The sequence below is a fragment of the Macadamia integrifolia genome, chromosome 3 (genome assembly GCF_013358625.1).
Source record: "Macadamia integrifolia cultivar HAES 741 chromosome 3, SCU_Mint_v3, whole genome shotgun sequence".
In the NCBI taxonomy this organism is placed as follows: domain Eukaryota; kingdom Viridiplantae; phylum Streptophyta; class Magnoliopsida; order Proteales; family Proteaceae; genus Macadamia; species Macadamia integrifolia.
In genome coordinates this window covers 22,007,396-22,020,911 of record NC_056559.1, presented here as the reverse complement: position 1 = coordinate 22,020,911, position 13,516 = coordinate 22,007,396, and the positions used below count along the sequence as shown (strand labels likewise).

The following is a 13,516-nucleotide window of genomic DNA, read 5'->3' as shown; positions in this document are numbered from 1 at the left end:
TACTTCTTTATTCTCATTTATGGTTCATGTCATGGTTATCCCATTGATTATTATAGATATAGTAAATCTATATGGTTATGTATTTTAAGATGAGATACTTTATTGTTCTTGGTTTAGGGACTACACCCATGATTAATCTTTTATGATTTGTTGATGATTCTTGTATTCTAAACACTATAGGGTTATTCATATGTTTAATATGGTAAAGAATACCCAACAACTGGTATCAGAGCCAAGCCTTACAGTGTTAGAATCAAGGAAAATTGATTTTGTATAGGGTTTGTGTCCCAAATCATGAAAACATAATTTTACCATTACTTAAAAATCCCGTATGGAAAAACTTTCTTCACAAAAGTTGTAGAGCACGAAAAGACAGTCACGGCGGTATGCCACAAGTCACCGAAAACCCCTGGACGCGCGGGCACGCGCCACCAGAAACCGGCTACCGGAGGAGAGAGAAAAAAAAAAAAACGGCAGTGAGTCATCGCCAGGTCAATTCGAAAACCCTACCGAGTTGACCTGGGGTGCAGTGGGTCAACTCATGACCAACTCTGTTTGACTCGGTCAAAGGTTGATCGGATCGTTGACCAGTTGACCAGTTGACCTGATTTTTTGCGTTGAGTCCAGTTTTTCGTGCTCTTCGTTTTGATATATTATGAGTCTAGTTTTGATCAACTTTTATGGTTTGTTTTGTATAAGTTACAAGTATGGGTGGTTAATGATTCTTTATGATTTTCCTATTAATGACCCAGAATCAATATGCCCGAACCGGATTAGACCGGTTGGCCGAACCGGTTGGTTTGGGAAACTAGACTGATTTGGATATATTTTTAGTTCTGCAACTTCAAATGGCTCGTGCGGGCAAATGGTGAAGAATTTTTCACCCTGATTTTTTGTGTTGAGTCCAGTTTTTCGTGCTCTTCGTTTTGATATATTATGAGCCTAGTTTTGATCAACTTTTATGGTTTGTTTTGTATAAGTTACAAGTATGGGTGGTTAATGATTCTTTATGATTTTCCTATTAATTGGAAGAAATAAAAGAAAATCAACTCATACATTACTTGCATATCAGAATATGAACTTGTTTATTCTTGGTAATATAGTTCATGCTTTTGTTTATGAATATTTTTTATTCATGCTTGAACAATCCCACTTTTAGCTACCGGAATGAATTTGTAGACTATTGCAATAAGATTGGGTGGAATCCACCAAAGTGGTAAAGTTCAACCTTATTGTAATAGAATACAAATCAAAGTCTTCTTTGTTTGAAAAGACAGAGAATAATGATTGGTAGCAAAGTTGCTAATGTTCACCCAAAGGTGACATTATCAAAGAAAGGTTAAAGTTAAAACAAGTGAAAAACAGAATAGGGATTTCTCAACCTAGAAGATGCTGTCCATCCAAAGATGGCGGTACTTTTCGAAAGTTAGAAGAAGTATCGCAGTAATAGCAAAAACTTGAGTGGACCAGTATGTTTCAGACCCAAAGGTCAGGAATGTAGTTTCGGTTGACACTCTTGAAGTAATTGATAATTGAGCATTGTAATGTTTATTTTTTTTTTTAGTTATATGCTTGTTCTTTTACATTTAAATGATATTTAGTTCATGTTTAAATAACTCACAAATTTAAGCTGCCAGGTGTAGTTATAAGCTATTGCAGTGGAATTGATGGAACCTACAAAAGTGGTAAAATCTAAGATTACTGTAATAGGTTTGCAACTCAAAGGTTTTGTCTTATTTTCAAAGACATAGAAAATTATTGGCAGGAATTAGGTAATGTTAGCCCAAATGCGACATTATCAAAGATAAGCATAAATGCAAGTGTACTTTGGGCAGACCTTAACCTAGAAGTTGCTATTCATCCAAAAGTGACAGTAATTTTCGAAGTTGAAGAGCTCCCATGGTCATTGTAGTTTTTGAGTAGACCAGTGCATTCCAAACCCAAAGGTTGAGAATGTAGTTCGGTTGATACTCTGGTTATGTTTAATGGTTAGTGATGTAATATTGGTTTTGATTTTATTGGTGTTACATACATTAATTAAATATTGAATGGATTATTCTTCCTTGAGTTGAACCATTAAACTGAATGTCTTTAAAAGTGGCTTGAGAATATGGAGGTCTACATTTGCCTCAAAGACCTAGTTTTCTATACTAGGAAAACCAAATCAATAATTTGGTATTATAATTTTAAAGCAAATATTTTTGCCCTAAAAGGTATTGGATAGTTGATCAATGGCAATAAGGTGGATGAGTGTTTCATGACTATGACCAGAGGTTATAGGTTTATTTATTGTGTTATTTTTGTATTCCGATTGGATCAATTCGGATTGGTTGGGTTGGATCAGTATCGGTTTTGATCAATCCAATACCAAGTTCTTAAATACTGTCATTATTCTTTGAAAACCTATTTATGAACATTAATTGATAAATGTTTGGTTTTCTTTTGTTTTGGGGCTTATGTGAACAAGTTTATATGTATGTCACATTTAATGAATTGTGTTCTCCAATAAATGGATTAATTTATGACTGGTCGAACCAAGTGGGAGAATAAAAGTTTGGATCTTAAGCCGTTTTATGTGGTTTGACCAGTGGGAGAATAAATTCAGTATACTAGGTTGCTAGTGGGAGGATGTTACTAGTAGAAAGTCAGTACACTAGGTTGCTAGTGGGAGAATAAATTCAATGTACTATATTGTTTTTCATGCAAAAGAACTATTTTGAGTTTTGCATTGATTTATTATTATCATGATATTGAAGAATTATTTATGGCTGAAATATATAGTAAATTCATATTCATGTCATTTTGTACTTGAATGTTTTGTTTGAAACACCCTATGATGGATAAATATATTATAATTAAATTGGGTGTGAGCTTCCGCACATTTTATGCTGCACAATATATTTCTAGGAAGCTATGAAAGGATTGGATGGAATCCACCAAAGTGGCACATCCTATTCTTTCATAGTTTTTCCAAGCGCAGCAAAGTTGGTGACATTTACCCAAAGGTGATGTCATACAAGTTAAAGAAAATACATGTATGGAAAGGACTATAACTTAGAGATTTTTAAGCCCATATGTGATAAAAGTAATTGTATTTTCACAGTAAATTTAGATTTACAAGAGGACAAGTGCATTCTTAGCCTAAAGGATAGGAATGTAGTTACGGTTGTGACTCTTGTGTGTTTTATCTACTAGATGTATATTTATTGTGTAGTTTATCTGCTAGATGTACATATTAAATTTTATAGCCTGGTTATTTGGTGTGTATGATTCATACCTGAGATTTTGAGGGTTACTTGATCTGGTTTTAGCTCTCAAGGAATCCAAATAGGTGTTGTTGCTTATCAAAGCACAACTGAAGGGATATATGAACAATTTTGTTACCCTATTAAGTTTATAATGATTTTGGAGCAATTTTGAAATGATTTTGTCTTAAATTCTGTTCTCTGAATTATTTATGTACATTTATGCTTCATTTGTTTGTGCATACGCTTCTGTACATATATTCATCTCTAATGTGGAAAACATGATAGGAATGAGTGAAACCCACCAAAATAGTACATTCAGTTCAATTGTGTGTTTCCCAAGGTAAATGTGACATTTGCCCAAAGGTGATGTTGATTACCATAGTAGGATTGTCAAAGTGTTGGGAGGTGGGCGATGTTGATTGGCAATGTCAAGGGTAGGATTGTCAAAGTGTTGGGAATCAATGTCAAGGGTAGGATTGTCAAAGTAAAGTGTTGGGAATCTGTCAAGGGAGGGTAGGATTGTCAAAGTGTTGGGAATCTGTCAAGGGTAGGATTGTCAAAGTGCGAGGCGATGTTCGGAGTGTTGGGATTGTCAGGCGATGTTAAAGTGTTGGGAATGGGCGGTGGGTTGTTAGGCGATGTTGTTGATTGGCACTGCCACACTGGATCCATGGTGGAGACCAAAGTATATAAATTACTTAATATGAATTCCAGAATCGGTATGGGATTTGCTGATTCTTCGAGAGAGAGAGAGAGGCGGCTTTCTACTTCAAACACAAATGAGTCTTTGTAACCAAGCTTTCTCTTCGGTTGTTTCTGCTAATTCATTTAGGTTTGTAATCTCTCTCTCTTATTTATGATCTAATCTAGATGTATTCTCTGCCACGTATGTCTTATATATGATCTAATCTGTTATATTCACTCTCTGCTTGTACAGCAATAGCAGAAGAAAGCAAACACTCTTCTTCTCCAGACGAAGGATAACTACTGCTTGCAGGTCTCCTCCTTCCTTTGACGTCTTCATAAACCACCGTGGGATGGACACGAAACGCAATGTCGCTGCCTTGCTTTACGACCGTTTCGTCTACCTAAAACTCAATCCCTTTTTAGATTATAAGAGCATGAAGCCTGGCGAAGAGCTTAAGGAGGTCATTGAAACTGCTATAAGAGACTGTAAGGTTGGGGTGGCCATCTTCTCTCCAAATTATTGCACTTCTCACAACTGCCTCCATGAATTGGCTCTGATGATGGAATGCGAGAAGAAAATCATTCCCATTTTCTATGATGTCAAGACCTCCGAGCTTGAGCTTGGGAATGATGTAACCTTTCAGGCGAAGCAGCTTCATAGGTTTAGTTTGGCGCTTGAGCTGGCCAAGGACAGGGTCGGCATCTCGTTTGATTCGTCCAAAGGGTATGTAATTAAATAACTTATATTTTTTTTTCAAAGTTTTAAAGCTAATGGTTAATTGCTTGAGATATTTACTGTTTCATCAATGGGTCTTCCAGGGATTGGTCCGATCTGACCAAAAGAGTTTCGGATAGGGTGGTGGAAATCTTGATGGAATTGGAAGCGACAGGTGGAAAAAGTTATGTAATAACGTGTATGATATTATCCATGGGATTATGGGTTCATGCAATTGTGGGATCAGTATGGTCCTATGTGATTAGTCAAGAATGCCCTTTGTTAGAAGAAAAAAAATGTTTGGGTGTGTAATACTTCTCATTATCACTATTTTGACCGCGACTTTTTATATAAGGGTAAATAAAGTAATTTCACATTAAAAGAAGGCAAAAGTTTTTCTGGTCGGCGGTGTTGGTAAAGGTATTTATGGTCGGGAGTATTAGGATCTGTGGATTTGGTATCAATAGATATCGTTCGTTGGTTCAATTTCAAATCGTTATACTACGACAATTTGTTTTAAGTGAAATACGGTCCCAAATACACTTTTTTCTCTCTCTCTCTCTCTCTCTCTCTCTCGCCTGCGCACGAAAGCTTCGTTCTTAGCATCTACCAAAAAACAAAAAATGCTTCGTTCTCACTTCTTGCCTAGGGCTGCAGTCGCATCTCCACTACCAGATTTTTCGAACCCCGACCTCTTTCTGTTCACCTCTGTTTTCTTTCACCTGTAGGCTGTAGAACAAAACAATCTATGCTTCTTGTAGCAAAGATAGGTTTTAAATGGGATGTATAACAAGTTTGATCGGAGATGTAAAAGGTGAATCTTGGTTGTACAAATTGATTATTTAGTGTTTCTGTAGCTGTTGTAGGTGGTTTCTGGTTATGATGAAAATGATCGTATCTTGGTCAAACAGGGTGGTGGAGTATAGCAGAACTGAATCATAGTGCCGCTCTCTTTCTCCCCCCTCCCTATCTCTGTGTTCCCCACCCAAGAAACCGTCTGTGTGATTTTCTCCTTCTTTCTATCTCCATCTCCCTCCCTATCTAAATTTGTCTCCATAGATTCTCCTCTGCCTCCTCACTGAACTTTTTCTTCTTCCCTCTCTCTCTCCCTCTCTGCGATTAAGGTTTCCCACTAAAAATCCTAGAAGTGCAGAGTGTATGCATAAATTTTTTTCCTTTAATTTTTATCTAAATTGTTCATTGAGGATGGATGATCCCTTCTTTTTTGCAGGTCTCATTTGTCTGAATCATCCCCCAACCCAACCTGGCAGTGTGCACTCACCACTTAAGGTTTGATTTTATTCACTTGTTATTGCTCCATGTTCTCCGTATTCCTTAATTTGATTTCTGTTTCATTAATTGTTGCACTGAATTTGTTTTCTTACTTTATGTAGAATTTATTATTATGTGATAATCTTCTTCAGCTATTTTAGTCCTTGTGATGGTGAGGAGTTGACATTGTTAGAGAGAAACAATAGTTTCTTGCTTTATTGGAATTTCCTATCGGAGTTTATGCAACCTTTCCATGGGTTGTGTTTGTATGATATATATTATTTGATAAACTGGCGGAGAGCTGCTAAATGCAGGTTAATGAGGTAGCATTCAGCTTATGTTGTAAGATAGAATGCCAAGAGTAGGAAAGATAGATTTTGAAATAAGTACCTTAAAACGAATTTAGAAGCTGCTTTTGCACCCAAAAAAAAAAATTAAAATTAAGAGCCGCTTCAACAGGAGAAAGGATATATGGAAGCATGGTTGAGATGGCTTGCATAAAGGCAAAGGAGGCCATTAAATGCACCAGTAAGAAGTGATGTGGTGCTAATTTAATGAGGTAAAAGGATACGGATATTGCTTAGGGAAAAAAAGGACAAGGGGTTCTGCTTTAGAATCTGAGTTGAAATGGTGATAAAGAACATGAGTACTTTTGATTTAACTATGGTTGTTAACAGGGTGAAGAGTGAAACAATATTCTTGTAGCTGACCTCCATTTGTTAAGACAAGCTTTATCTAAGTTTAAACTGAACTGGTGAGAAACTGAGGATAATACCAAATCCCACATGTTGGGGGTCTTTTGCAGGGAGAACAAATAGTCAGCATCACTAAAACCAGTGGTGCACCAACAACTACTGTAGAAATCTTGCTACAAGAATCTTATTTGCTATTCAGTTCTTCCTTTCTATGTTGGACAATGACTTTGGGTTCAAGGTCTTCAAATCTTTTTTCACTGTGCCAATTAATGTTCTTTTGAGTGTTGCTTTTTTAGGCCAAGCTTGTATAATGTGGATTGTCTCTAACAGGTTCCTACAATTGAGTGTTGCTTTTTTGTTAATGGGCTATTATCCAATGATATAATTCCCTTGTGGGGTGTCGGCCATTGGCCTTTGTTGTGTTGTTGTTATTGTACTATGTGTTGCTCTTTCACTTTCTCTCACTCTCTCTAACAAAATTATTGATTATTATTGGAAAAAAAAAATTGATGCTTTCAACTGATTAAGGATATTAGATTTTGAAGCTCTGTTCAGGCTTAAGAAATAGTGAGGGGTTCTACCTAGGCATCACTAGTTGCATCTATGATGTGCCTTCTCTCTTGCTTTTTGGAAAGTATTGATCCCTAAGAGCAGCTTAGCCTAAGAAGCAGGGTATATGGAATTCAACTCATAGAAGTCCATTTGGCTGTAATTTTGTTGGGAGAAATGTTTGTAGAATGGTATAACAATATAGTAAAATCAAATATATTATTTAGAGATCATAGTATATGTCCTTTTATTTATCTATCTTTTTATTTTTTTTAATCTTTTTTGAGATACGTAAGACCCAAGAGTTGTAACATCCACCAAAAGGAGAATCTTGGTGGAAAGGCAACTTTGTATCCATAATGTAGAGTCTAGAGAAGAGAACATTGAGAAGGATATTCAAGAGTCTAGAAAGAGGAGATAAGACAAACCCTGCTCACGAATCTTCATTCAAGCAGGTCGAGTTTCAAAGCTCGAGTTTGAAGCAGGGAGCACGGGTGCCTCTATAAGTTGAGATAAATTGCTGCCTCTATAAGTTGAGTAAATGCACTTCCATATTCAAATCTTTAAAATCTGTCGAGAATGTCAAGAGGTTGTTTGCATTGCCCCAATTACATAGTAGTTTTGTTTTTTGAAGTAGTAGCAGCACAGTAATTTTAATTTGTTACAATTCTTTGTCCTACATTTTGTTGGTTAGAATTTTACTGGTATACCAGCAGTGGTTGACCTTGCTTGCATGAGGGATTCCATGAACAAGCTTGGCAGTGATTCTTACAAGATCAACACCTTGGTATGTGGTGATAATTTTCTTTTCATTTCAATTTTAATTTCTTTCCAGTTCTTTGGGCTAGGACATCGGAACTGAAGTAGCCTTCAATGAACTTCTTCTGTTATTGGCACCTAGCATATTAAATATTGTAGCTAATGAGATAGATATTGACATAAAGCTCTTTTAGAACTTCACATTTTCTTAGAATTCGGCAAACCTCTGCTTGTTTGATGGCTTAAACTGGGTGAATTGGAGATTCTAGATCTCAATTTAGGGAAACCATGATAGATCCAGCTCATCTCTACTTCTTTATATTTTTTTACCATAGAAGTTCTCTTAGTAGTTAGTACAAAGAATCTATGATTTCTAGTGTTATTTACGCCTCTGAATGAATGTAGGGGTCTAAAGTAAAACTATCCTAGAAAATATTAGAATTTTAACACTGTAAGTGGTTAAGTTAATCAGTTTCCTAGACAATGCTTAGATATGAAATATTTGTATTCCACCTACCATAGTGAGTTTTTTAGAACGTACTAATAAGTTAATCTCATTGTTTCTTGTTTTTATTCTTGCACTGTAGTAATAGAGAGGTAGACAAGATGGCTAACCACAGAGAAATGGAAAACAACACAAACAAATGCAATCAAGAGATTACAAAACTATTCATTACATGAAAGAAGGTTGCTGCCTTAATGAAGTTGAATCTGACGAAGAGTAAGCAGGGTAACATCCTCCATGTCCTAAAAGAAACCATTCATTCCATATCGTTGAAAGACCAGCACAGGGCCTTCTCAGTCTTCTCTGTCAATGATGGAAAACTATTGACCTGTTCTCAACAAATGAAATGCAAACAAATCAAAATTTTCCAAGGCATGTCCTTTTGAAATTTGTGAATGAAAGGGGCGGTCAATTTCTTTATGTATAAATGTACTCAATAGTTTCTTGTTTCTATGTTTGCCTCTTATAGAGCATGGATGATCATGTGGGGAGGCATGATTTTGGTTTCATGCAATGCAATGAATAAAATAATGCTTCAATGGAGTCTCCCAGATCCAAACAATGTAGTCTCTCTCTTTTCTGTTTCTGTCTGTCTCTGTTTCTATTATGTATTGCAAATATTCAAACGCTAATTTGCTATACTATTACCTATAACAAAATATTTTAAATCCTTAAGCTATGCATTAATGTTTTAGTTTTGACATTGCAGACAGAGTTGACACACTGAAAGAATGGATCAGCAAGTTGGGGAAAAAAGGCTGATAGTTTCACACATGGAGTTCGTGGATGAGATTCCTTCAGATGGAAATAAACCCTCTAAACGTATTGTGTGGAGGGATATCCCTGTTTTTTGCCTTGTTTTTCTTATTTGTTGGAATCATAATTGGATATTGTATTCCCCACTGAATCTTCTATGTAACACTTGACGATGTAAGTTTATGAATTAGTATCTTATTTCAATGAGATTTACCTTTTTATTAATACTCTTGCCCTTTATTCAAGTATTTTCTACTTTATTACTAGCTAGATACATTGTTTCAATTAGGGGTATCAATCCCAAGCCCGCACATGTAGGCCTGACCGAGCCCGACATGTTTATGACCAGAGTTGGACTAGCCTGATTAATAAACGTGTCAGGCACTCAGGCCTAAGCCCGGCCTGTTTATAAATAGGTAGTACATGGTGCAGGGTAACAACCCGATGTGCTCTCGACCGGCCCTGCTCATTTACAAGCTCGACTTGGACCGACATTTTTAGCCCGACCATTTATATAGGTATTTTGATTTTTATTTGGATAGAATAAGGTATATATATTGATATTTTTATCAATTATTAATTGCAATTAAGTGTAATATATTTTCAAAATTATTGATGATTACAAGCCCAAAACCCGATGAAGCTCGACACGACACTTATCGAGACTAACTCATTCCTTAAATAGATAGGTCATGGTCCGAGGATATAGGCCCGATGGATTGACAATCCTTAGTTTCAACTATCATATTGGCAGCATTGGATCAGTATCGGTAAAGACTGAATTATTGATTAGTTGTATCATCTTAGGGGTAAAACAGTAAAATTATACTTAGCAATATCAATAGTAGTCGAGACCGATACGGTAAAATGATTCCGATCACTAGATCCATGATTGGATATCTAATTGATCAGAGATTCACTAATTGGGTAACTTTGGAACCAGAGTTACTGATATGGAAGCATTTGAGTTATTCAAGATTGTGCACCTTCTCCACTGAGTGCTCAGGCAGGTTCAGGTGAACCCATCCAAGTTCCACCCAAAGGGACTATCCTATGATCTATCTAATTTTGGAAGAAAGCCCATGGTTCTCATTTATCTTACTGGGTGAACCAAAGAAGAAAATCCTAGGAGAGAATTTACCCTTCTGGCTTCCCCGGTTCTTGACTGTCTTGCAACCAAGTCATTAAATCATGGGGCTGTTGAAGCATAGGAGTTAATCTCTCTGCTCGACTGAGAAAGGAGAACTGCATTTTTTTTTTATTTGAGAGCCATGAAACAATTTGTATTCTTACTGTATTTTTCAGAAAATGGTAAAGGCACAACGTGATGTATTTGGCGAAGCCCAACAGTGCCCAACAATGCTCTGGTATATTACCTACAAAGGAATGATAATTCCATCATTTGGAGCTTAACTATAAAAGGAGTATGTAAGAATACATTGCCATTATTCATTTGAAATAGAAGTGTGAGTGTTACAGTAATGTCCTATGGTTCAAGTCCATTTCTTGGAGGACCATGAGATCCAAACTACGACTTCGTGGTTAGTCTCCATCAATGTTCTTAGCTTTCGCTAATTTGTAGGATGGCTTAATGGTTAGATGGTGTGTCTTTCCACAACCCATTTGGGTTAAGGGTCTTGGGCGATGCTATGTACCAATCTGTTCAATGACTCTGATATAGGCATAACAGTCTACTGATTTATGAAGTTTCCCAATTACATTTTCTTATGAAAAGGTTTTGTAAAAAAAAAAAAAAAACATTTCAATGATAATTTTTTACGTTATACGTCCCAACAGAAATCCTATTTTACAAAAAAGGATCAGATTAGGATCCACATTTTCTTTATCTTCTCAAGAGCAGCTAGATCCTCCCGAGATTCAGAGAATTCTCCTTCCTCCATCCCCTCACCAACAAACTAGCGTACAAAAGCACACTTTGCATACATCAGATTAAACTCAAGATCAATTCTTGAGAAAACCTTTGCAACACTGAGTTTGAAATCATGAAAACTACTCTCTGAACCTTGTCCAAGTCTCCTCCAGGAACTACAGTAGGAGGTTGGTAGTTGATTCCACACTTGATTCCTGTAAACTTGTGCCTCTGCTTCTTTAGCGCCCTGTACCTCTTCGCCAAAAACACATGCTTGCAATGCATAAGCCATTAGAATTAGACATCCTGATTTCAAAGAAAATTCAACATACTGTATGTATAAATGTAATCAATAGTTTCTTTCACCTAAATTAGGATTCCCTACTTCTGAAGTACCAAATGAAATAGTCACATGTAATAGTTACAGTCTTGTAGGTCCCATTCATAATTGGTCTGATTTACCTTTACTAGATTTAGTTCCTTAATCTAGATACACAAATACCATTTCTCACCTTAAAAACCTGGATTTTTCTTAAATTCATTCCCGAGAATCAATTCGCTTTGTCTTTCCATGGTTGATCAGTACATCCAAAGATATTAAAGCTCATTCACTATAATGATTGCAGTCCAGACTCCGAATAAATGTTTCAACTACAAATACAGGGTAGGAACACATTAACAATAAATAGGACATCGAACCTCACAAAGAATCAGGAATATAGTCAGCTTCTAATTTATTGATCAGTAATCTGCAAGCATTCAAAGGCAATCTGGAAACAGAAGTAGAAAGAGACAAATAAGAATTAACAGAAACCTAAAGATGGATTTAGAAAAGATTACCTGCAAAGGCAATCATGCCTCTGCATCCATGAGCCAGATCCCTAGCAAGAAATAGTAGTAACACATCCATGATCCATTAATCTACTATTCAACTCTCATTCTCAAAATTTCAAACCTATTTAAATGCAAGAGACATCTCATTAAGAAAGTCAACAGCTCCGGATATTCAAATAGAATGAAAACAGTCAATGGAAGTTTTTTTTTTTTTTTTTTACACGGTAGGATTTGTTGTTTCCTAAGCACCCAGCTTAAACAATCTCAATTGTTTTGTTTTTATTTCCATGGAAACATCAGCATGTTTAACCTCTATGGGAACATAAATTTTTCTTATTATTGACATCGTTCTTCTTAAGCACCCAGCTTGAACAATCTCCTTTGTTTGAACATAACTTGACCTAGGCTACTTGAGCTTAAACCACCCACCAACCCTTTCACCAATATGCATTGAGACTGCAAAACAAAATCTAACTAGATTTCACTAGAAATAGGTATAAGGGCATCTGGGATCATGGCATTCTAGGTTATTATTTAAGGAGGGTTCATAGAGCAATAGAGCAATGGAAAGAATTTCTAGCTATTGTATTAAGCTTGGTAAAGTGGTGGGTACAAGTACTCTACATAACATAGTTTTAAGTTTTCAATACTAAGAAAATCCAGCAAACAGAAATCTTGTGTGTTAGAACAAACCAAGGAATGACTCAAATACTCAGCAAGGAAAAAGAAATTAAGTAAGCAAAGTAACAAAAATTTTGATCCACTAGACACACTTGATTGGTTTATTTCCACAAAATGAATACATTAAAAAACCAAGAACAAAATTGATTCATATATCACCAAACAAAGGCCAAAAAAAAAAGCATAAAACTTCACCTCCTGACAAGCCCATTCTATCGTCTTGCATTCTGAATTGCATTGCCCTTCGTCATCTTGTTCAACAAACTAGTCAAATAAGGAAACAATATGAGAAACCATCTTAAGAAAGAAACATGTTATACCATCTATAGCCACAAAATATGGCTATATGTCCAATTGAGCCACAAAACCTTACTAGAAAAAGAAAAATGCATCTACAATATCTAGAAGGAACTAAAGAAAAAGAAAGATTCAAATATTTAGCAATCTTACCAAATGGGTTTTTGGTTTCTCAATGAGATATCATAAAGAACTGAATAAACGAAACACCAAAAGAATTGTGTGAACTTTCTTGCATAGAAACACCAAAAGAATATCAGAACTGAAAATTTACCAAACTCAATGTAAAAGGATTCCAATTTATGTGTCTTATCTGTATTTTTTCTTTATTTCTCTGTGCACAGCGGGAAATAATTCCTTCCTTTTTTTTTTTTAAATTTATTTTTTGCTTTAAGCTGACTTTTGTTGAACTCTTCAGTTTCATTTATAAAAGATCTTAGCTTATAGAATGAAAAAAGAATCTGGTATCTAGATTGCTAAACCAAGGGAACAAGTAATAAGTCATCAGCATAACTTGAGTACAGATCTATCCAAATTGATTTTCTATTCGAATTAGTACAGATCTATCCAACGAGTAAATCAATCTGAGGCTTGGCTTTAAACAGATACTCAGCAACATCAGTGTCAAAATAACCCATGACCTAAAAG

The 13,516-nt window shown here is 35.8% G+C and overlaps 1 protein-coding gene and 2 long non-coding RNA genes across 3 annotated transcripts; 2 read left to right on the top strand and 1 right to left on the bottom strand.

Annotated features, from left to right (window-relative positions):
• The first annotated feature begins 4,027 nt into the window (after nucleotides 1-4,027).
• LOC122074238 (TIR-only protein-like) lies at nucleotides 4,028-4,912 on the top strand. Its single transcript, XM_042639086.1, has 4 exons — nucleotides 4,028-4,080; nucleotides 4,186-4,659; nucleotides 4,755-4,839; nucleotides 4,898-4,912. The coding sequence occupies exons 1-4, from the start codon at nucleotides 4,028-4,030 to the stop codon at nucleotides 4,910-4,912; spliced, it is 627 nt and encodes a 208-aa protein (XP_042495020.1).
• Nucleotides 4,913-5,198: 286 nt separating this feature from the next.
• LOC122074824 lies at nucleotides 5,199-9,411 on the top strand. The gene is made up of 3 exons (XR_006139058.1): nucleotides 5,199-5,464; nucleotides 5,882-5,940; nucleotides 9,140-9,411. It is a non-coding gene; the product is annotated as an uncharacterized LOC122074824 (long non-coding RNA).
• Nucleotides 9,412-10,864: 1,453 nt separating this feature from the next.
• Nucleotides 10,865-12,756, bottom strand: LOC122073287. The gene is made up of 2 exons (XR_006138745.1): nucleotides 11,569-12,756; nucleotides 10,865-11,329 (listed from the first exon to the last, which is right to left on the bottom strand). It is a non-coding gene; the product is annotated as an uncharacterized LOC122073287 (long non-coding RNA).
• Nucleotides 12,757-13,516: the final 760 nt, after the last annotated feature.

Excerpts from the sequence above, each read along its gene's own strand:
- LOC122074238 (XM_042639086.1), top strand. The coding sequence starts at position 4,028 with ATGAGTCTTTGTAACCAAGCTTTCTCTTCGGTTGTTTCTGCTAATTCA. Across the intron at positions 4,081-4,185 it reads GTTTCTGCTAATTCATTTAG|CAATAGCAGAAGAAAGCAAA; the intron begins GTTTGTAATCTC and ends CTGCTTGTACAG. Across the intron at positions 4,660-4,754 it reads TCGTTTGATTCGTCCAAAGG|GGATTGGTCCGATCTGACCA; the intron begins GTATGTAATTAA and ends TGGGTCTTCCAG.